This window comes from Saimiri boliviensis, chromosome 16 (assembly GCF_048565385.1).
Source record: "Saimiri boliviensis isolate mSaiBol1 chromosome 16, mSaiBol1.pri, whole genome shotgun sequence".
Classification (NCBI taxonomy): Eukaryota; Metazoa; Chordata; class Mammalia; order Primates; family Cebidae; genus Saimiri; species Saimiri boliviensis.
The window spans coordinates 19093202-19116940 of record NC_133464.1 but is presented as its reverse complement, the minus strand read 5'-3'; the positions used below and the strand labels follow the sequence as shown (position 1 = coordinate 19116940).

Below are 23739 nucleotides of genomic sequence, written 5' to 3'. Positions count from 1 at the left end.
AGATATGGATTATTTCCTCTAAGAATATGAGGGAGGGAGATTGTGTTTATAGGTATTTGGCCACGTCAGAAAAAAATAGGATTCTATCTAAGACTTAGGAACTTGAAATACTCTCCTCCAGAGTGCGTGTGTTTCCGAGGGAGCAGGAGAAGCTGTGAACGGGCACATTCACAGGCCTTGTTTGATTACTGAAGGAGTATGCATGACTTGAATTCTGATGTGGGCTCACACAGTGAATCAAATGACTTGGTGCTGTTAGAAAAGACCATTCTTCTCTAGAGTAAAGCTGGATGAGGTCACCGTCTCCAAAACTGGATTATAGTAAACTCTTAGGTTGCAAAAATGGTTTTGTGTATGGTGAATTTCACTGAACTTGACCAGGTAAAATGGCCTTGTTCATGAGCAAAAACCAGCCTACCTTCATTTCTTTAAACAGATTGTTTTCCAAAGATAACAAATGACCTCCAACCTGTAAAATATTCACATTGGTTTTTTTTTCCTTCGATATTTATTATTTAGTGTGTAGCCCTTTAAATATTTATCATATTTTTCTAAAGATATGGTATATATTATTGACATCCAGTTACATTATGTTTTCTTAGTGATGCAATAGGCATCCTGGAATCTTTCTGAAGTCAGGAACAAATAGGGTGTTTGTCCAAGTGCACACAACAGGTAGCCAGTGAGGTGGATTTGGGTCCAGGGAAGATTGAGGGAAGAGAGCAGGTGGGGCCTTCTCACCGTGGCTGCTCAGGTAAGATCCAGAGGAAATAAAGGGTCCAGGGTAGACGGACTTGGGGCCTCCCGTGGGTGGATAGACAGCCAGGGGCAACGTCTCTTGAAGAAGAAAGTCAAATATGTCTCATCGGAGAATTCACATGGGATACAAAAGCAATAATGGAGTTCACAAAAACACAACAACTCAGAATTCAACAGGTCACTTGCTTAGAAAAGTAAAGGGAAGGTGGTGGGTGGAACGTGTTTATGAGGATTGCAAAGGCCATTTCAGATGGGATTTATTCCATTTTTAGTTAAATTCTCCTGCCTTTTCCTTAAGCCAAGATTGCTTTTGAGGTCCCCCAGTGTCCATCTTACCTGTGTAAATTACAACTGGAATGACATTTAAGACAACGGGAGACTGGAATCCTAATTAGAGAAGTGAGGGGGTCATCTGAGCTCTCTCTCTTGCTCTGGGGGTAATCAGGTCAAGGAAAATGAGATTGGTGACCCCCCCCAGCCCCCACAAAATGCCTGAATGGATTTGCCCATGTCCCCTTTATGCTCTAAAGTAACATTTGGAAAGCAGTGCTGGCAGGTAATCAATCATTTTTGAAATCTTACTTCCCTTAGCAGATCATCAGCAACGCTGTTCGTGTATTTATTCATTTGACAAATATTTATTAAGCACCGGTACACACAAAGCTCTGTTTACTGAGTCTCTGGCTGTGGAGCAGTTATTCCCTGGGAGCCAAGAAAGTACAGCTGTTCTTTAGCAAATGAGTAGCTGAAGATCAGTGTGGTGGCTAAAAGCCATGGCTTTTACATGGACAAAATCATCCCGTTCTTGGAGGTGAAAACTTGGGAGAATGTGATGCATTGTTTTGGGTTTTGATCCCTGGATGGAAATTATTAATGATTCTGCTTCTAATCTTTCCCGTGACAAGAGTTTGACAGCCACAAAAGAACAAATAGCAGCAAAGCCTTATTTGCTTGAGAAGGAATGTGGTGGTGTTCCCACAAAGGGAATTTCCAGACAAATGAATATCAGTGCTTCCTTTGCTTAGCTGGGACTATAATGTTTGCTCTGTGTCTGTTACCCCCACTAGAAAGTGCTACAAACCCTTCAAGGATAGCAACTGTGTACAAGTTATATTTTGCATTCCCAGAGTCTACTATAAAACCTATCTTGTAAAAGGCACATTAGAAGTGTTTAATGAAGGGATACTAGCCATGAAAGCCTTTTTTCTTATGTAACCAATGTTTTGGAACTTTTTCTAAACTGTACTACATTTTCCTGTCTCGTTAAACTGATTTCATTGAATGTTACTGAATTTTTACTTGCTAAGTCACTGATTTAAAATATACTATATGAGTTCCTGTGCTATAGACTGGTGATCTGCAAATATTTTTAGTCTTGCACTTCTATCAGCAAAAAAATCCAGAGGATACACAACCAGAATGCCATAAATTGTAACATAAGCCCTACTGAATTACCACATTCTGTACCTCATGAAACTTACATAAAAACAAAAACTTGAAAAACGAGAAAAAGATAGTATTTTGTAATGTCGCAGATGGATCAAGAGTAAGAGGAACATTGTATTAGTTACTTGTGCTGGCTTTGTTTGAAATGAAAGACATCCAAAATTTCTTTTTAAAAGCTATTTAAGCTTCCACTCCATTGAATGAGTTACTTAAAACTCATTAATCTAATCCATAAATGCTTTAGCCAGTACATATGCTGGATCAATACACCAGCATCAAGTTAATGGTGGTGGAGGTACCAATATTGCCCCTCCCCACTATGAAAGTGTTACTCTGTCCCTAGGATAATCGAGAAATGGCCATCCCTATATGGACTGATTGAAATATCAATCTGTAGATTAAATATTAAACAAAAGCTTGATTCCTTTTTTATTTTTATACTTAAAAACAGAAATCGGAATTCTCATCCTGAATCACGTTGAATCTCTTGCACACCCCAGAGATGCACACACACTCCTGCTAGCAGCCCAACTCACATACTTCGAAAACCAAGTTTATCGACTATGGCCATAGTGAGCCCAGTGGTTAGGAGTCATGATTCCAGAGTCTGCATTTGAATTTGAATCTCATCTCCACCATTTACTAGATGTGTGGCAAGTTTTTTAGCCTCTCTAGGGCCTGTTCCCCAGCTGTGCAAAGGGCATAATGATAATATTTCAGCACCCTCAGAGTGGTGAAGATCAAATGTGCTTGAGTGCTTCAGCTCAATGAAAGCTCACAGTTAATCCCCATGTCTTTGAATCACTTACTGCCCTATGCTGAACCCAGCAAGGCTCTTAAAAGCCATGTGCCCTGACAACAAAGTCTTACCTCTTTCTGAACTTTTCATTATTTTTGACTTTTTCAATACTGAAATGGTAGGGAAAAAATAGTAAAATGAGCATCCATATAGCCCTCATACAGATTCAATAATGGTTGACGATTTTGCTATTTTCAAGACAGTAAAAGATGCAGTAACATGTTATTCCTAAGTATCTCAGCATGAATCTCTTAAAAGCGAGGACAGTCTTCTATACAACCACATCATGACCACACTTAGGAAAATTAGCAGTAATTCAATATCAGCTGCTATTTATTCTACATTCAAAATTATGAAACCTCTTACAGCTGGGTCCCTCAGTCCCCACCTCCAAATCCAGAAGTCAGTTTCCTTCCCTTCCTTCCTTCCTCGCTCCCTTCCTTCCTTTGTACATTCAGTCCTTCCTTCCTTCCTTTCTCTTTCCTTCTTTTTCTTTCTTTCTTTAGTTATTTCTTTCTTTCTCTTTCCTTCTTGCTTGCTTGCTTGCTGGCTTACTTTCTTGATTTCTTCTTTCAATTTGCCCTCTTTTTGAAGCATTAAGGCCAGTAGTCTTATATAATATCTCATCACTGGATATGTCTGATGATTTATGGTGTTACTTAATTTTCTCCTCTACTGCCAGTATTTCCTGTAAACTGATTTTTTAAGTCAGAATCTTGATGGGATTCAGGTGAAATATTTGGAGCAAGATTACTTCTTAGGTAAACGTGTCACATAAGAGTACTCGGGGCTGAGTATGGTGGTTCACACCTGTGATCCCAGCACTTTGGAAAACCAAGGCGGGGTGGATCATGAGGTCGGGAGATCAAGACCATCCTGGGCAACATGGTGAAACCCTGTTTTTACGAAAAACACAAAAATTAGCTAGCCTTGGTGGTGCACACTTATAATCCTAGCTACTTGGGAGGCTCAGGCAGAATTGCTTGAACCCAGGAGGGAGAGACTGCAGTGAGCCGAGATCGTGCCACTGCACTCCAACCCGGAGACAAAGCAAGACTCCAGTACTTGGAGGGTTCTTTCTGCTCCTTGGTTTTGCTAATCTCTTTGTTTTTAGCAATCATTCCATCTTGTCAACTTCCTCCCTCTTTTGCCTAATTTTACAGTGCTGTAATGGCAGATATGAGAAAGGTGCCCTCTCTTCCTAATAGAGTCAAGTATTCATGGACCTTTTGACAGGTCTTAAACTGAGAGTGTTTGTCTCTACTGATGTCAAGAGTTGCAATTATCAGAAAATAGAATCAACTCCAGATAAATCCTCAAAGAGGGCTCATAATTTCCCTGTGAACCCCAACAGTATATGTTTGGATCAGATTCCTGAGACATAATAGGAGTTATTGTTTAACTTCCAGTATCTATCAATAGCATAGATGACAAAATAATACTTAAATAGTAACAGTATTACTAATATTACAACATCACTAATACAATATTGGAGAAATGGTAAATACCATTTCAAGTATTGACGAGAGTTCATTTGTCCTAGAATAGCTCATTCAGGAATCAGAGAAAGGAAATTGTTATAAATTTTGTGTTTTATCCCAAGTCTTCATTTCCATCCAGTGTGTTATTAATGAATTAAAGCTCACTGTCATTGTCACTAATATATTTGTACTGAGTGATCGTTAACATAAAGCTTCATTCACAGTTGTGTGCATTTAAGTTTCCAGGAAAAAAAAAAGTTTCCAGGAAAAAAACCAAACCAAAACAAAACTAACAAACAAAAACCTCAGATCCTGGAGCTACAGCAGAGCATTTACATATATTATTCAGAAAAATAAATAAAATGAGAAAAATATTTCTAAATGATGTGCAAACTGAAAGGCCTGCGTGATATGGAAAAATAAACTGCAATCATTCAGTTACGTTTAGAATCCAAGGCCTGTTCTTTTCCAGTGGCTAATAGTGTACATTTTTCAGCTGTCCGCCTCACCATCACCTTCTGCAGGTGAATTGGCCAGTGTTTCCATGCAGAATGTTAAAACAGCATTTACATTTCTCACCGCTCCTTTGATGTTATCTCCTCCAATTGTACAATGAAAACACATAGCTACTGAAATGCCAGAGGGAACATACTCTGATTACAAATGTGCTGGGGTGAACAATGAGAGGAAACCCTTGTCCCCATCATCGTGATGGGCTCCTCACTTAGTCAAATACAAGCCCACAGCTTCCTCCCACCCCTTTTGGGAGGGTGAACACACATTATTGTGACCCCAGCTAATTCATGTTAACCATACAGCCTATGACCTTGTAATAGAATGGGACTATTCAACCCATTATCTCAACCAATATTTATTGAGTACCTATTGCGTGCTGAGATCTGTGTGACCAGCTCATCCTGGTTTACCTGGGACGTTCCCATTTTAAGGCTGAAAACTCATCATCCTGGAATCCCCTAAGTTGTGACAAATTTGGATGGCTAGTCACTTGACCCATACTGGACACTGTGGATAAAGATAAATCACAACCCCATTTCTGCCAACAAGAAGCATGTTGCCTAAAAGAGAATCAGAAAAATAAGCCAATTATTAGAGTTTGGAGTGATCAGTACTTAGAATCATCAAGAGGACACTGTGCAGTGCAGAAAGTTGAATCTAAATCTGACTCGGGGACCCAAGAATGCATCCTGAAGGAAACAATGTTTGAGAACAATTTAAAGAGAATGAGTAGAGGAGCATCCTCAATTAAATTCTGCACATATTGAAAGGGAGACACCTGTGGGACGCCATGCAATTTTGTTCTTTCTCTGAGTCGCAAAATCTGTGTATGTGGTTTAGATTCCCATAACCTGGAGGTAGGATTTTAGTACAAAATCAGCAGAAAGAGAATGCTCATTCTGTGTTTGTTTTATTATGGGACAGAATAAACCTGACAGTATTTCAGTCCTGAAGGTGGTGGTGACTTTCTGAACTAGATATAAATATATAATCTGTTTTTCTTTCTCTGAAGTTTGTTTTGAAAAGAGTGAGAATGAGTGGTCGATGGTGGGGACACCTTTAGTGGAGGCTACGGACGCCAAAGTGGACATTATGCATACCAAATAAAATGTGAGAAATTGTTTTCCACATTTTTATTTTGAAAAAAATCTGACTTAACGGAAAATTGCATTTTTTGAAAAATTTTATACTCTTCATCTAGATTTGCCCAGTTATTAAAAAGTTGCCAATTTATCTTTTCTCTTTTTCTTTATACATCTGTGTATCTATTGTTATTCTTGATTATTACTGAGCTGTTACAGAGCAACTTGTGGAAATTTTACCCTTTTGTTTTAAATCCTCCAGCGTGTATCTCCAAAGAGTACGGCATTCTCCTGCATTACCACAGTATGATTTTATATTCAGGAAACTTAACACTGACATAATACTAGTATCTAATAGAGAGGCAGCATACAAATTTTGCCCACTATTCCAATAATGTCTTTTATTGGCAATTATCCTTCTGACCTAGCATTCAGCCCATTCTGTGCTACATTTGGCTATCACAGCTCTTATTCTTCATCTGGAAGAACTCTTCAGCTTTTTCTTGTCTTTTATGATGGACATTTTGGATGAGTGGAGGGCAGCTGGTTTCGAGAATGCCCCTCAGTTTTGGTTCGTCTGATGTGTCCCCGTGATTAGGTTCAGATTACGAATTTGGGGCTGCCTGAGTGATGTGTCCATCTTGGCGCATCACATCAGGAGGAACATGTAACCAATTTGTCCCCTCGCCTTGATCACTTGGTGAAGGTGGCGGCCTGCCAACTTTCCACACTGTAAAATTACCAGTTTTGCTTTTGTGATTAATAAGTAATCTGTGTTATCAGCTGTTTGGAGATTCTGTAAATATCCCATTCCCCATCATATGCTGACTCAACTTTTTTTGTGTGTGCGTGCATCTATTTAGTTTGCTAAAGCCATCATAATGAAGTACCACATACTGAGTTGCTTAAAACAACAGACATTTACTGTCTCAGAGTTTGGGGGCTGGAAGTCTGAAACTGAAGTGTCAGCAGGGTTGTTTCCTTCTGAGGGCTGGGAGGAAAGGATCCGTTCTAGGCCTCTCTCCTTGGCTTGCAAATGGGCATCTTCTTCCTGCATCTCTGTATATTATCTTCCCTCTGTGCGTGTCTCTGTGCTCATATTTCCCCTTTTTGTACGGACACGTCATACTGAGTGAGGGCCCACCCAAATGACTTCACTTTAACTTCTTTAGTTCTGTAATGACCCCATCTCAAAATAAAGGCACATTCTGAAGTGCCAAGGGTTAGGACGTTAGCATGTTAAAGGGAGAAAAAGAATTCAATTCACAGCAGATGCATTCCAGTCATCTCTGGACTTTCCCAGTGCTCATTATGAAGTCAGATGACATTAAATTCCTCTCCCTACCCTTTCTGCAAGTAAAAAGTCAGTGTTCGGCCTGAAGACACTTCACATGTTGGCACTAAGCTTTTCCTGGCCATCCGTCCACAGGGCTGTGAATTTTATGCTTGCCCGTATTCAGAATGACTTCTCTTTCAGTTCTAGAGATTTTTAAGAGAGTTTGCTTTATTGCTTACCATCCACGTGTGTGCTGTAAGTGCCTGTCATCTATCTGCTCTAGAGCAGAAGTACCAGCAGCTGAATTAGTGGCAATATTTATTTTTTGCAGAAACAAGTAGTCCATTGGGAAAAGTATTCGTCTCTTGGTGCATTTGTTTCGGTACGTTTGTCTGACGTGCAAGCAAATGAATTCTAGAGACTATACTTGAGGTGTTCACATTAGGGACTCTCAGCAGGAGAGGGACCCGAAGCCAGGCCCAATGCTTCATAAGTTTTTAATTCAAAGGATTGAAGGACAGAAAAGATGGAAAACAAAAAGTTATCAGTTACCTGAGAACTCTCAGCTAGAGGAGGACTGAGGGAGAGGAAAGGAGGCTTTCCCGGGCAATGAACTCTGCAGTGTGGTGTCTCTCTCTTAAAGCCATTAGAGTTCATGCTGGTCACATCACAGGTTCTGTAACCTTCGCCTGCATGCATCCTTGTGTAGAAATGGGAAAAGCCTGAGCAGAACACTCACTTGCTTTCCTTGGTTTCTTGATCAGGTCACAGACATAAAAGAGAAATTGAAGCTCTCTAAAAAGGTCTGGTCGGCCTTACCCTACACCATCTGCAAGGACGAGAGTGTGACAGCGGGTACATCCAACGAAGAGGAATGCTGGAACGGGCACAGCAAAGCCAGGTGAGGGTGGCTCGATGTGCACATGGATGGGGGCGCAGCACACCCAGCCTTGGAAGATACTCCTGGCACAGCTCAGCAGACCTGTTTATGCAAAAAGCAACAGAGGGTGGAGGGACAAGTCATCACTTAGCAACAGCTGTTGAGAGTGACAGGTTTGATGGGCACCTGGGAGCACTTTCTCTCAAGGTGCCATTAACCGTGGAATCCTTGTTCGAAATGCCTTGCCTCTGGATGAGGACGGAGGAACGGTGACAGATGCCAGGTTTCAGATACTCTGTGATCACAAAGAGCTTTTTTATGTTCAGTTAATGGCTTTAAGATACTGAAGCTATTTTTATCCATAGCTAAATTTCCAGGTCTCTTTTTTTCAATCACAAGTTAAACAGGAAATGAAAATCCAACTATTTTTTTTCCACCCTTGTTGGAAAAATAATTGAAATGTCCATCGGCAAGGTAACAGAAAATATCTGAGGGACACTGAGAAAGGGTTCGAATAGGCGTCACACCTTGGGAAGTCCCATCAGAACCTGCTGACAAGAGACGGCTGTTTTCATCATTCTGCTCTGCTGACCAGTGCTGTGGGACTTGACATGGAATTTCTGAATTTGTTGATTCAGCTCAGAAATGGGCTTGGCCTGGACTTTCATAGGGTGGAAAGGCTGGATGGGAGGGCCTGTTGGGAGTTGGCAGGCACTGCCAGAGCACTTAGCAGTGAGGTTGCCGGTGGGTAAAGCAGCTGGTAAATTAGACTCAAGGAGTCTTTGGGGATTGACTAGTGGGTGGAGAGTCTAAGAGGGGAGTATGTTCTGGGGCTTTATTGAGCAGTTTCAAGCATATGAAGCAGCTGTGATCAAAAGGAAACAAGGAGGTATGTGGTTGGCCGGTTGCAGTGGCTCATGCCTTTAACCCCAGCACTTTGGGAGGCCAAGGTTGGAAGATAGCTTGAGCCCAAGTTTGAAACCAGCCTGAGTAACATTATGAGACCCTGTCTCTATAAAAATAAATACAAATCTTTGGCTAGTAATATAAAGTGTGTGGCTATGAAGTTCAGAAGGAACTGCAGAAGTTAAGCAGGAGGGGTAAGGGAGGTGCACATTAGCTGTTATTTCTCATGCTGCTTAGTTGCATGTTTTTAGCATCTATTGCTGTATTAATCCATTCTCATACTACTGTAAAGAACTTCCCTAAGAATGGATAATTTATAAAGGAAAGAGGCTTGACTGATTCACAGTTACCTATAGCTGGGGAGGCCTTAGGAAACTTACAATCATGGCAGAAGACAAAGGGGAAGCAGGCACCATCCTCACAAGGCAGCAGGAGAGAGGAGTGCAGGTGAAGCAGAAGAGCCCCTTATAAAAGTGTCAGATCTCATGAGAACTCACTCATTGTCATGATAACAGCATGGAGGAAACCACCCTCATGATCCAAGATCCTTCCCTCAACACATAGGGATTATGGGGATTACAATTCAAGAAGGGATTTGGGTGGGGACACAGAGCCAAACCATATCCATTGCTAATGATATTATTAACCATACCAAGAAGAGTTTACCAAGGTGAAAGCAAGGTCCCTACAAAAAAGAGCTGCAACCATTTCAAATTGCTCAAAATATCAATATCAAATCATAGATCATGAGAAGGAAATTAGTCATGATACTGACAACATGCCACTAAAAAATACTTAGCATTTTACCAGTGTCTGACTTTTTAGCTAGGATATCTTTGGCCAGAAAATTCATCTGTGAATTAACAGCTTCTAGTGTGTATTTTCCCAATGACGATAGAGAGAGACACTGTGAAGGATGGCCAGATGGCCTAATGAATAAAATGCTTGGTTTTTTGAGCTTTGCTGTTTCCCATCTGTGTTTACCTTTCAGCCTTGGCTAACATAAAGCCTGGGTTTTGAACTGCCATTCTCATGGATGGTCACAAAGTTTGCTGATATTAGTGCATATGCAATTTCTTACAAAAAGAATTTTTTTTTTTAAAGGCCATGGTTGAGGTTAGAGGAAGAGACTAAACACCACCAAGAATATGAATGAGGAAGATAAAGACCACTGAAGTTAGAGCTGAAGATCAGGATGGTTCAGACAAGTTCCTCATTGTGCAGATGAAGAATCCAGACAGGATAAATAATTAGTCCACTGTTACCCAATTAGCAAGGCTGAAAGCTGGGAATCTCCCAAATCCTAGCCCAGTATTTTATTCATAGCAATACATAGCAAATACATAGCAATACATAGCAAAAACCTCTTAAACGAACAACAGCAAAATACTGTCCTTTCCAGGTTAGGAGAACAAATGAGACAGATCGTAAGCTCTATAAAATCTTGAGTGGTTCTATAGCATTCATTCATTCAGTCAGTCCACCAGTCCACCAGCCATATGATTAAGCACTCCCTCTGTCCTAGGCATTGTGCAAGGCCCTGTAGATTAAGTGCTGTAAGATGGCAACCGGAGGCCAAGGCAGTCAGATCACCTGAGGTCAGGAGTTCGGGACCAGCCTGGCCAACATGGTGAAACCCCGTCTCTACTAAAAATACAAAAATTAGCTGGATGTGGTGGCGCATGCCTGTAGTCCCAGCTAATTGGAAAGCTAAGGCAGGAGGATCGCTTGAACCTGGGAGGAAGAGGTTGCAATGACCCGAGATCATGCCACTGCACTCCAGCCTGGGTGATAGAGTGAGACTCTGTCTCAAAAAAAAAAAAAAAAGAAAAGAAAAAGAAAAAAAGAAAGACAACAATGGGATCACTACATGAAAAGGAACAGTGATTGGGGTGAGCACAGCGGAACTGGGAACATCAGTACCCTACTGTTGGACTCCAGGTTTAGGAAGGGACCACACTGGTAGAGAAACACCTGGGTCTGTCCTCAGCAACAAGATTTAAATTTTATCCTGAGATCAATGGGAAGACACTGGAAGATTTTATGCAGGTGGAGAAATGATCAAGTTTAATGCAATGAAATCACTTGTAGGAATACTCCAGAATTCAACCCAATAAAATATCTATTTTATTATGCATAAGTATATTATTAAAAGATGAGACTGTCAACTATTTATGACTCAAATTATGTACCCATTGGACAATTGCAATTACCTGGTTTCCTTTAGTTCTTTTTTTTTTTTAATTCTTCCACTAGCAGGGATTTCTAATATTATATTTTTATATACTAGCACAGTAAATAGATCACCAATAAAGACTTGCTGAATTGAATTTAATTGAAGCTTTTTTCTTATCCAAATATTAATTCATCTAGAAAAACATCAGAGAAATTTTTCACTTAAAGAAATTTACCAAACTATTTTGTAAGTGTGAGAATCCATTATAATGTGGATAATAACTTATTTTTTCCCACTTTTGAATTACGAGTTTTAAAATGACAGGCCTTTTTAATTGTTAAGGAATGATTTTTCACAAAAATGAAAAAGAAAGAAAAGTTATTCTTATCACCTATGTGAAATGAAAGAACTAGAAACTTTATTTGTAGAAAATCTGGCTAGGTGCAATGACTCACACCTGTAATCCCAACCCTTTTGGAAGCTGAGGCAAGAGGCTCACTTGAGCTCAAAAGTTTAAGACCAGCCTGGGCAATATAGTGAGACCCTGTCTCTACAAAAAATGATAAAGTAGATGGGCATAGTGGCAGGTAGTCTTAGCTACTCAGGAGGCTGATGCAGGAGGATCACCTGAGCCCAGGAGTTTGAGGCTGCAGTAAGCTATTATTGTGCCACTGCGCTCCAGCCTGAGCAACAGAGTGAGATTCTATCTCTAAAAACATAAAAATAAAAAAAATAAGAAATAATTTTTTTTTAATCCATCAACTGTTAATAGATATGAAGCAGAGATGTGTATTAGAACTGATAGGGATTGTCATGCTTGAAGTTTATAAACTCAAGCCTGTGTGATGAGGTCTCCAACAAACCAGACATTTCTTCCTCTCTTTCTGTTTTATCCATCAGACTCCTTCAGCCACACTTTTTTGTTTGTACCCATTCCTGCAGCCTTTTGTCCTAAGTGTTTGATCAGACTTGTCTCCCATCACCCTTATTTTTCCTGATTACTTTCTGAATCTTGCTCCATAGCTTTCTATCATACTTCCTTGATTCAGAAACATACCTATTTCAAAGTTTAACATTTCTGTCAAAATGACTCTTACAGTAGATATTTACTCCAATGATTATCTTATTTTTTAAAAAGCTGTTATTAATTAATGCCACCAGTTGAAATTGATGATGCCTTCAAATAGAACAGGATACACAGAGATGTGGCTGCTGTGGCGTGGCTGCTGTGGCACTCTGCAAGTTGCAGTCTGCAGTGTTGAGACCATGGTTAAGGGTGTGTAAGCAGTGGCTCCTCTAAGGTTTGAACCCACTTATATCCCCCTGCTCCCCCAACTTGCTCCACCCTCACCCATCTCTGACAGATCTCACTCTGCCTCTGTAGCTAAACAGATCTGGAAGCAGAAGGTTGGGTAAAAGGAGACTCTGCCCTTTGATGGGAGGAAATTGCAAGTGTGCCCAATCACAGTGACCCTATCAGCAATTAAATCTTCATTCTGAAAACAAGAACGGGTTAAACAAAGTGGTTAAGAGAATGTCTTCCCTGCTTCCTCTTCCCTTGTCAACCTCCTGGGACACTGTGAAGATCAATGAGATAATCTCAATAAAATAGTTTGTAATCCTAAAACAGTGCTTCTCAAACTTTAGGGTGCAGGCTAAACTCTTGGAGATCTTGTTAAAATGTAGATTCTGATTCAGTAAGTGCTGTGGATTGAATGTCTGTGTCCCCCAAAGATGCATAGTTGAAATCCTCACCCCTCGTGATGATGTTTGGAGGTGAGGTCTTTGGGAGATAATTAGGGCTTGAGGGTGGAGCCCTCATTAATGGGATTAGTACCCTTGTAAGAGGAGACATGAGAGTCTCTCTCTCTCTCTCTCTCTCTCTCTCTCTCTCTCTCTCTCTCTGTCTGTCTCTCTCTCTCTCTCTCTGCCATGTGAGGACACAAGATGGTGGCCATCGGCAATTCGGGAAGAGAGCCCTTATCAGACACAGGATATGCCAACACCTTGGTCTTGAACACTATGGTCCCAAGAATTGCAAGAAATAAGTGTGCATTGTTTAAACTGCCTGGTGTGTGGGATTTTGTTATGGAAGACCAAGCTAAGACAGTAAGTCTGGGGTAGAACCTGAATGAGATTCAGCACTTCTAAAAAGCTTTTAGGTGATCCCATTATTGCTGGTCCGGGGAACACATTTGGAGTAGCAAGTCTCAAGGCAGGATTGCCAGATCTAGTGCATAAAGATAACAGACAACCAATGGAACACACTTACACTAAAAAAAAGGATTCATTGTTTACCTGCAATTCACATTTAATTGGCAACCATGTGTTTTATCTGGTGTTTTACATGTAAGTTATTACCTTTTTCAGTCTACACACGAGCCTCAGGGAGCATGTTCCAATTTTGGGTTTTTTTTTTTCTTCACTGATATCCTTGATGTTTCCTTTAATGGGGCTTTTCTTACATTAAAAATAACAATAGCAATATGAGCTAAGAGTTCACATGGTTCAATTGTAACATCACCCACTAATGATAGCCAGGTTATAGACAAGGTTGAAGTCTTCTCAATAATGAATTGCATAGGTTGCACACATGCATCAGGAGAGAATTTTAGGTTAGAAATATAGCGCAGCATTCGCAATACAGGATATCATCCACACAAACCTCTGGCCTTTAATAGTGCCATGTTGATGAGGAGCAAGGATGAATACTTTGCATCCTTGATCAGCATTTGATTCCATTAGTGTCTTAGCTCAAAAAGTACCATAGATACGACAGCCTAAACAACAGAAATTTATTTCTCATAGTTCTAGAGGCTGGGAAGTCCAAGATCAGGGTGTCAGCAGTTTGGGTTCTCTTCCTGGCTTACAGACAATGGCCTCCTTACTGTATCCTTAGAGTCCTGGTTCATTTTTCTTGTAAGGGAACTAGTATAAGATATCATTTATCCTCATGATCTCATTCAACCCCAATTACTTCCCAATGACCCTACCTCCTATGGGGCCCTCTCCTCCATAAAACTGTCAAAACAGCTTTCCAATGTTGCTCCTTTTAAGGCAGTGTTGAGCTGTCACTGTGTCCTTTCTTTAAAATGCCTTCTGGGAGGAGGCTATCAAGGAGCTGGCTGAGGGACACCGTACCATCACACTGGAGATTAGGGCTTCAACATGTGTATTTTGGTGGCACACAGACATTGTGCTCAGAATCACATCCTACTTCTCAGAAGAGCTTAAAAAAAAAAGATTTTTTTAGAGTTCATGGCAGTGTCTGTTACTTGAGAAAGGCATCCCAGTTGTCTTCAGTGACCAGCAGGAAAGTGAGTTTGCAAGTGTAACTTCTACTCTTTCCATTTTTCACTTCCCTAAGCAACTTCTCAGGGGTAAATGGGAGAAGATACAGCAACATTCTGACTCAACTCAGACAAATAGGAACTGAAAGGAAGCTAGTAAGTTACAGAGGAAAATCGATAATAATCTAGAAGGCCAAAGTGAAAAAAATTAAAGACTCATGGTACAGGTTACAAATCTAGGCCTCCCAAAGTTCCTGGGGTGAACTGAGAGACCCTAGGAGGACATTTACAGTCATCAGTCATCCCTGAGAAGGGCGTTCTGGGCAGTTGGTGGCTGGAATGAACTGTCTGTACAGAAGCTAGAAAAGAATGATTAGATAGGAGGCAGGAAAGCATTGACTTGAAAGGAAATAAAACTTTTATATGGTTAGCATATACAGGTTAGAACTTTGTCAGGCAGCAGCAAAAGAAAAAATAAAGCCCTCATGGTGTTCAAATAGGCCCTTACTTTGTGCTCATGTAGAGGCAGATTCTTGTTTAGAATACAGCCGTATTAAACTGCATCATCTCTAATTTCTTGTAGCATTGGTTTCTCTTCATGCAGACCCTTTTCCAAACTCAGAGGGATTAAAAAGAAGAGGAGGGTATGGCAGACAATGAGACAGGGCAGTAAAAATGGAACCCAGTCTGAGACCCAAGTCTCACCGGCACACGGGTTATCTGATAGGACATAAATTATTTCAGAGTCTTCAGAGGTCTTGAGTCAGTCATTTCCAGACTCCTCCCTCACCTCCATAAAACTAGCGAAACAGCTTTCTCATGTTGCTCATCCTCAGGCAGTGTTGAGCTGTCACTGTGTCCTTTCTTTAAAATGCCTTCTGGGAGGAGGCTATCAGGGAGTTGAGTGAGGGACAAAATTAATTGGACCTGTTGGAAACATGGCTTTTGCAGGGAGCCTCTGCTGTTTTTCAAGGCACCTGATCCTGACAGATATATTGTGTCCCCAAGGAAATCCTTCCAGAAGCCAGAAGGTAAACACAGTAAATTGTAAGAAATAGAAAAAGTAGAAAAATCTAGAAAATAGATCAGTCAGTCTCACCACAGAGTGTAGATTGACTAACCAAAGAAAATAGCAGCTCATGACTGGGTAAGTCTGAACAGATGGAAGGAGAGGGAATGATGCATGATGATGGCAAATCTGTCAAAGATAGTGACTTGGCAGTCTGGAGGACAATACTTTTTTACCCTAATTGTGGGGTGTGCCCCAAAGCATTCTAGCTATATTTTAAAGAACTGTAAAATATCCAATATATAACAAGCCAAACACCTTGGAAAGAGGTCGTATTCATCTGTTCTCACACTGATATAAAAAAAATAGCTGAGACTGGGTAATTTATAAGGAAAAGAGGTTTAATTGGCTCATGGTTCCACAGGCTGTCTAGGAAGCATGGCTGGGGAGGCCTCAGGAAACATACAATCAAGGTGGAAGGTGAGGGGAAGCAGGCATGCCTTACATGTCTCGAGCAGGAGGAAGAGATGAAAGTGGGAAGTGCCATGTGCTTTTGAACAACCAGCTCTAGTGAGAACTCTATCATGAGAACAGCATCAAAGCAGAAATCCACCCCCATGATCCAGTCACCTCACCTCCCACCATGACCCACCTCCAACAGTGGAGACAAATTTGACATGAGATTTGAACACAAATCTCAACCATATCAGTGGGAATTCTGTCTTAGTAAGGAACGGGCAACTTTCAAGCCAGGCATTCTAGAATTCCCACTTCCCTTCAGGCACACTTGAGAGAGGACCCCATAAAGTCTTTCTGACTGTCCCGGCAGGCAGGAAGCTGTGTGAACCTCTGTGGGGGAAAACAAAAAAAAAATAGGCAGAGCTGGCTGCAAATAGAAAGAAGGGAACGTGTTGCTTGTTCACAGCTCGGCATCTTTTAAAACTGGCTCATGGGTCTCTTTTTTCCTATCCGCTCTGTAGTTTACTAACTCCGGGTCTACTAATAATGGGTTTGGGGAGTTCCTGCCAATGAATTAAGAGGCCAAGTCAAAGAATTTCACTCCTGCTTACTGCAGCAATCAATGAGCTATGTGTTCTCCAAAAGCTTCCCCAAACCATTTCCTGCCGCACATTCTCCAACTGGAAAAGAGCCACAGCAAATTCTTCTTCTGAACATGAATGCAGGCTTTAAAACTTCAGATTCTGCTGCTGTCAGCCACTCCTAAGAATTCAGTTTGGCAATATGGGGAGCCATGTTAACAACTTAATTTTTCTATGAGTACATTAGAATTGCATAGTAAATAATTACATGAAGTAGCTAAATGACTTGTCCATGGTCACACTGCTGGGTCCCAGAGAGATCACAGGTGACCCAGTCATATATCACCCTTATGCCCTTGACCATATCTCAATGTCACATCTCATAAAGTCCCTAATGCCTCAGACAACCCTAGCTTAACGGTCTTCATGAATTTATAAATACACTTAAAGCAGAAGGTCACAGTTTGCATTGAATAATCCAACTTTTCATCCAAGAAAAATGGAAAGGGAAAGAAGTAATTCTTAGCAAGAACTTTAGTAAAGTTATAACTAAAACTTGAATTTTTAAAATTGTGGTGAAATGTACCAAGCATAAAATTTACCATTTTTACCACAGTACAATGAATAGTTTTGTGGCATTAAGTGTAGTCATGTGGTTGCACAACCATCACCACCATCCATCCATAGAACTTTATTATCTTCCTGAACTGAAACTCTGTACCCATTAAACATAAATTTCCTCTTCCCTCCCATCTACACCCCAGCACGTGCTGACCACCATTCTATTTTCTGTCTCTCTGAAATTGCCTATTCTAGGTACCTCATATAAGTGGAATCATAAAATATGTGTCCTTTTGCAACTGTCTTATTTCACTTACTATAAAGTCCTCAAGGTTCATCCATGTGGTATCACAGAATTTTCTTCCTTTTTAAGGCTGAGTTATAATTCCACTATATGTATATACCACATTTTGTTTATTTAGCCATAAACAAAAGGTGGACACCTTTCACCTTTTAGTTATTATGGATAATAGTACTGTGAACAGAGATATACAAATATCTGTGCCTTTAATTCCTTGGGTAATGGTACATGAACAGAGGTATACAAATATCTGCTCAGATCCTTTCCTTTAATTGCTTGGGATATCCCAAAGATATTTGTGTACCTCTCTCACAGTACCATTCTTCATATATATAATAATGAGATTTGAAAGCCAGTAGGTCTGAGAAGTGAGGCACTAGTAAGGAACGTTAACCCAGTGGTGCTTAGTGAGGGTGTCATGAATCCAACTAGAAGCCATAATAATATATATATTATTCATATATATATATGTATACACACACACACACACACACACACACACACACTATATATATATATATATATATATATATATATATATATATATAAAATAATGGTACTATGAACACTGGTTCTTGGTACTTTGGGAATATATATATATATATATATATATATATATATATATCACATCTCCAAAAATGCAATTGTTGGATCATATGGTAATTCTATTTTTAATTTTTTGAGGAACTACCATACTGTTTTCTACAGCAACTACCCCATTTCACATTCCCAAGAGCAGTGCACAGGGTTCCAATGTCTCCACAGCTTTAACAACACTTGTTATTTTTTGTTCATTTATTTTAAATTATAGCCATCCTAATATGTGGGACGTTTAAAACTTAGATTTTAAGAAATCTTCTAGAAGAGGTTACTGATACCACAGGCTTGCAGTCCCTTATTTGAGACCCTTGGGACCACATGTGTTTCAGAATCCACAACTTTTTAGATTTTAGAAAATGACCACAGTGAAAATGCTGTACATTACATCATACTTCCAGTGGGGTCTGGGGCTGCAATTCACAATCAAACATGTTAGTATTTCTGCAGCAAAATGTATTGAAATTCACAGTAAGTCAGCTAAATGAGGACTATAATTAACTTTGTTTCAGATGAGATGAAGTTTTGCTAACAAGCAGATTGAAGAAAAAGTTAGGGGGTCTTGAATTTTGGCATTGTACGTGGGGATTTACATCTTAGATTAGTAAAATTCTTAAGCCTGCTTAACATGAATGAATAGGTAGCTTATAATTTGAAATTGCTATAGAGATATGTATTGAGTAGAGCTCATTTGTGGCAACAAATAGAATTGAAATTGCTTTGACTTTACCCTTCCCATTGTGTCTTGAGACAGTAGCAGTCAGGGAAGAAGCCTAGGTCAGCACCTAAGCTCCCCATTTCTGCCTTAGCTCCTACTTGGATTCATGACACCCCCATTAAGCACCATCCAGCTAACCTTGCTTCCTAATGTCTCACTTCTCAGACTTACTGGCTTTCAAATTTCATTAAATCTTAAGAGTCATGTGACCTATTCCCCCAATATGCAGTGCCTTACATCAAAACAGCTACCAGCATTAACATGATGATGAGAAATATTAAGCACATTCTTCTGCCAACAGGGTCTTTCTGGAAGCATTGGTTTAACTGTCAGGAGTGATGTTGAATGTTGAAAATAGCAGAGCCTGTGGTTGACTGGTGGGAAACTTCTGTGGGAATGGTCGAGTTTAAATCTCTCAGGTGACAAAAATCCTGAACTCTCCCAGTGAGGGCCTGCAGCTACCCACAGGGCTGAATGTGTCAACCTTCTCACCCCGCAAATTTCCATAGGACTCTTCCACCATAATCAGTTATAATGTTTGAACATAATCAAGGACATCCACATTTAGAATATGAAGTTAGATGCAAAGAAAAATAATTCTGTAAAACTGCCAAAGATTTAGTTCCTAGCCGTGCTCTTGCAGAGCAGAAAACAACCAAAATGAGGAAGCCGTGCCTGGCTGTTCATGGAGGCCACCACTTGCCCATAGCAGGAAGCATTGGCAAACCATGACATCCCTGCTCAAGTCTCTAGGTTGTGTTCAATTCTGGCTTCTCCCAAGGCTGGATGGACCAGGTAAACATGCCTCCTGCCCTGGAACCTGGGCTCTCCGTGCCAAGATTCTCCTTCTGTCTCCCAGGGATATGATGGTGCAAAAACAGGATTCTGTCGTGTCAAAAAGCTGTGCAAAATCCATTAAAAAGGAAGAGCATTGTAAGCTCAAAGAGGTGTCTGTTCTTGCAGGACAGGAGTGTTATGTAAAGAAACAATGTGAGAGGCAAGAAATAAATGGGCTCATGAGGTCCTCATGCTGACTGGGGCTTTCACGGACCCTTTGGGTTGTGCGATGGACAGTCATAGATTTAGATTCAAGATCTACGTCTGGAGTGACAAAATGGCCATTTTTATTTTCAGCTGTTTTAGGTTTAAGTTTTCACAATGTCTCCAAAGTCACCCTTTGAATACACCAAAAGGAGAAAAGGTTCCTGAGGACACGAGGCACTGTTACTTGTTTTTATTGTAAGCAGCTGAGCATCAGTAGGCACAGTTAGAGGCTGGGTTTACTTGGCAGTCTCTTATTGTTCCTGGATGTTCAGACTCCCAGGGGTAGCATTCCCATGTAAGCTATTGCAGTGAGATTCTGATAAATGAGTCTCGGCTAACCATGCAGTGCACAACAGCATCTGAAAGAAACAAAGCTTGCCTCTGACTCAGCATAGGTACAGCTGCAGGAGTCATTTTCCAAAATGTAGAGGAGCAACACCAGAATCGACCATCACCTCTCAGCTCTGGTGTCAGCAAAAGATGGGATGCACCTGCTATTGTTTATTCAAATAGGCAGGTTCATTCACGGAGCCTGGCTTATATAATTGCCTGTCAGTAATAGTCAGTCCAATGGCATATTTTAGAAGTTACACCAGGAAAACACTCTCAGCATCAAACAGGAATTTATTTATATATCAGAAATATATTAAAAGGCAGGACAGAAGTATGCTTTACGGCAAAAAGAAAGAGATATGAGTCCATGGCTTTTAAAAATTTCTATGAGGCAATTTTTTAGAGCAGTAAATACTTGGAGCTTCATGGAAAAGAATTTACAATGCACTCTGTGTGTTTTATTATTCATTATTTAGTGAGCATTGTGAAGTCGATTTTGTTCAAGATATGGATGAAGGCATGGAGCTTATTCATGGGACCTCTGATTTAAAACGAGTAAACCAATTCATACACAAATACATCAAGCATAAGATTCAATACCTGAAAAATAGCTTAAATATCAAAGTTTCTCTGTGTAGTTCTTCTTTTAGAGTTTGGGGGATAGAGCTTTTGGTTTCCAGAACTTGGAAAATCACTTGCAGGAAGGGGAAGAATTTCAAGCATATGGATGTTATACAAGAATATTGCAGTGAGATTCTGATAAATGAGTCTCGGCTAACCATGCAGTGCACACAGCATCTGAAAGAAACAAAGCTCACCTCTGACAGCTTAGGTACAGCTACAGGAGTCATTTTCCAAAATGTAGAGGAGCAACACCAGAATCGACCATCACCTCTCAGCTCTGGTGTCAGCAAAAGCTGGGATGCACCTGCTATTGTTTTATTATTCCTAAATAGGAATAATAAAATAGAGGAAAGGATTTTTTTGAGCTTTCAAGCAACAACAGTAGAGCAAGTAGAAGAATAACAGGAATGGCAATTAGGTAGGGCTGTCCCCAGCCTGTAGAGGGCCAGGGCTGGATGTCCTGATTCCCCATCAGACCTGCTCTTCATCCCTCCACTGTGGCCCCAGCCCTGAAGGATCTCTGCAAGCTGTATCAGCTGGGCTCCCTTGCCCACCAGCTTCCAGCTGGTTCAACCAATGGGAGGCAGCAGCTGGAGGTCAAGAGGAAAGCCTACAGGAGTCAGAGCATCCTCCTCTGGCCCCATCCCTGATAGACCTTGGATTGGCAGTTACTGTGTCATTGGGTGCCTCTGTGTGGTATCAGTTCTTGTTCATTCCACTAACAGCTTCTTCCCCTCACCCCCTGGGGCCCCCTCTCCTGTGGCCAGCCCCAGGGTGCTTCACCTCTCTGGGCTGGTTTCCTTTAACTTGTTCACACCTTTATAAATAGCCTCTTCTTTAAACTCTCTTTATTACCCCCTTTCAGAGTACCATCTTTTTCTTACCAGGACACAGAAAAATATAGCAGTTTGGTAGGAATTAGAAAAAGGCACCCAAATGGGTGCATGGGTGTTCATTATGTTACTGTCTCTACTTTTATACGCATCGAAGTTTTCTAAAATAAAAAGAGTATCGAAAAGAACACAAAAAGGCCCCGCTTTTGGTGTTTGGTGCCCTGCAGGGGCGTAGCTTGGTGACCACAGAAGTGACGCTGGATTTCAGCACGAACTCACACCTGTAGCTCCAAGGGGTACCTTTGTGCAGTGCACAAAATAACCCAGCCAAACCTGGCAGTCTTACAAAAGGGTAGGTAGGTCCCTGAAAGCTGGGAAATATCTTGAGGAGAAAGTGAGGATAGACCTGGGTCTTTAAGGGTATTTGGGACATAAATGGGAAACTGCATTTTGGAAATTAAGGAAAACCTGTGGGACAGGAAGACATAGGATGGCTGCAGGGAGTCGACTCTGTAAGACAAGGAGGGACCCTGGAGAGAGTATGAGAAAGTAGAAGTGGGTGGAGACCCTTTGATTGCTGAGCTATAACGTGAATTCTAGCTGATGATCCTCCAGGCAGTCTGGGGCAGTGTTAGGGCACTGGGGCTCCAGAGCTAGACTGGGAGTAAGTCATGGTTTTGCCAGCTAGTAGCTCTGTAACTTGGCACATTTGCTTATTCTCACAAAGCCTCAGTTCACTGTTTAATCAAACAAGGATCAAATACTCCCTATCTCCTAGATTTGCTGTTGGGCTGACTTTAAAGATGTGTGTCAAATGTTGAGTACAGTGCCTGGTAGTTAGTCAGTGCTCATTGGACATTAGCTACTATCCTCAAAAGTTTTTAAACAGCAGAGTGATATGATGAAAGCACTAATTTTTGAAAATTAATCATACAGCATGTGCAGGACACATCAGAGAGAAAAGAAGGGTGTGAGGGGTCGCTTTGAGGCTGCAGTGGGTGTCTGCACTCCAGTGAGGAACATGGAAGATGGGAAAATAGAAGCAGGTATAAGAGACTCCATGAGAAGAAGAGGAAGAGAACTGAAAGATGGACAGATCGTGAGAGTAAGAAGGAGCCAGAGAGGGCCCCAAGCACGTTTCCAAGATCTTTAGCCTCCACTTACATAAATACCCCTAGGCAGCTTAGGCAGCTCACATTGAAGGGCTGACAATTTTGACATTTTGGTACAAGTGAAAGAAACGTGAAATTCAGAATCATTTGATTTTACCCTTCTATTTTACTGAACATTGGAAAATCTACCTAATGAAACTCAAGATTCTATTATAAAATAAAAATCCTAATATACACCTCGATCATTCCAGTAATTACTGCTTACTTCTAAAATATCCCCAAAGCAGGTTTTTTACATCCAGAATTTCTTTTGATTAAGATCTGAGGTAGGGCCTCTTGCAGTTGAGAATGGGCATCCTCACAGAGAACTCTCCTGAATCATACATAATTTATAAGCTCAGTTCTTACTACCAAAATCAGCAGAACTGAGGAAGGTACTGAATCCTTAACCTAAGCTGACATTTAGGGTGGAGGGAGGAAAGAGTGATTAATGTGAAATAGTGGTGGTGTGGTTTGACTGTGTCCCCTCCCAAACCGCATCTTGAATTATAGTTCCCATAAACCCCAGGAGACATGGGAGGGACCTGGTGGAAGGTAATTGAGTCACAGGGGCTGTTATCCCATGCTGCTGTTCTCATGATCGTGAGTTCTCACAAGATCTGGTGGTTTTATAAGGGGCTTTTCCCCCTTTTGCTTGGCACTTCTCTTGCCTGCTGCCATAGAAGACACGCTTCGCTCCTCCTCCACCTTCACCATGATTGTGAGGTCTCCCCAGCCATATGGAACTGTGAGTCTATTAAACCTCTTTTTCTTTCTAAATTACCCAGTCTCAGGTATGTCTTTATTAGCAGTGTGAGAACGGACTAATACAAGTGGTTTCTTTTAGGTCCCCAGTTTCACATTTATTTGTAGGCAAACCTACCTAAGAATTCACTGCCATTTAAAAAAACTAGTCT

The 23739-nt window shown here is 40.8% G+C and overlaps 1 protein-coding gene across 3 annotated transcripts in view; it reads left to right on the top strand.

The window, feature by feature from the left end:
• GPC6 (glypican 6) overlaps positions 1 to 23739 on the top strand; it is a 1167663-nt gene that overhangs the window by 1134465 nt on the left and 9459 nt on the right. For all 3 annotated transcript variants that reach the window (XM_074387545.1, XM_074387544.1, XM_003928197.3), the window contains one exon: positions 8124 to 8260. In XM_074387545.1, the coding sequence (XP_074243646.1) occupies positions 8124 to 8260 (137 nt within the window). The remainder of the gene's footprint in view (positions 1 to 8123; positions 8261 to 23739) is intronic.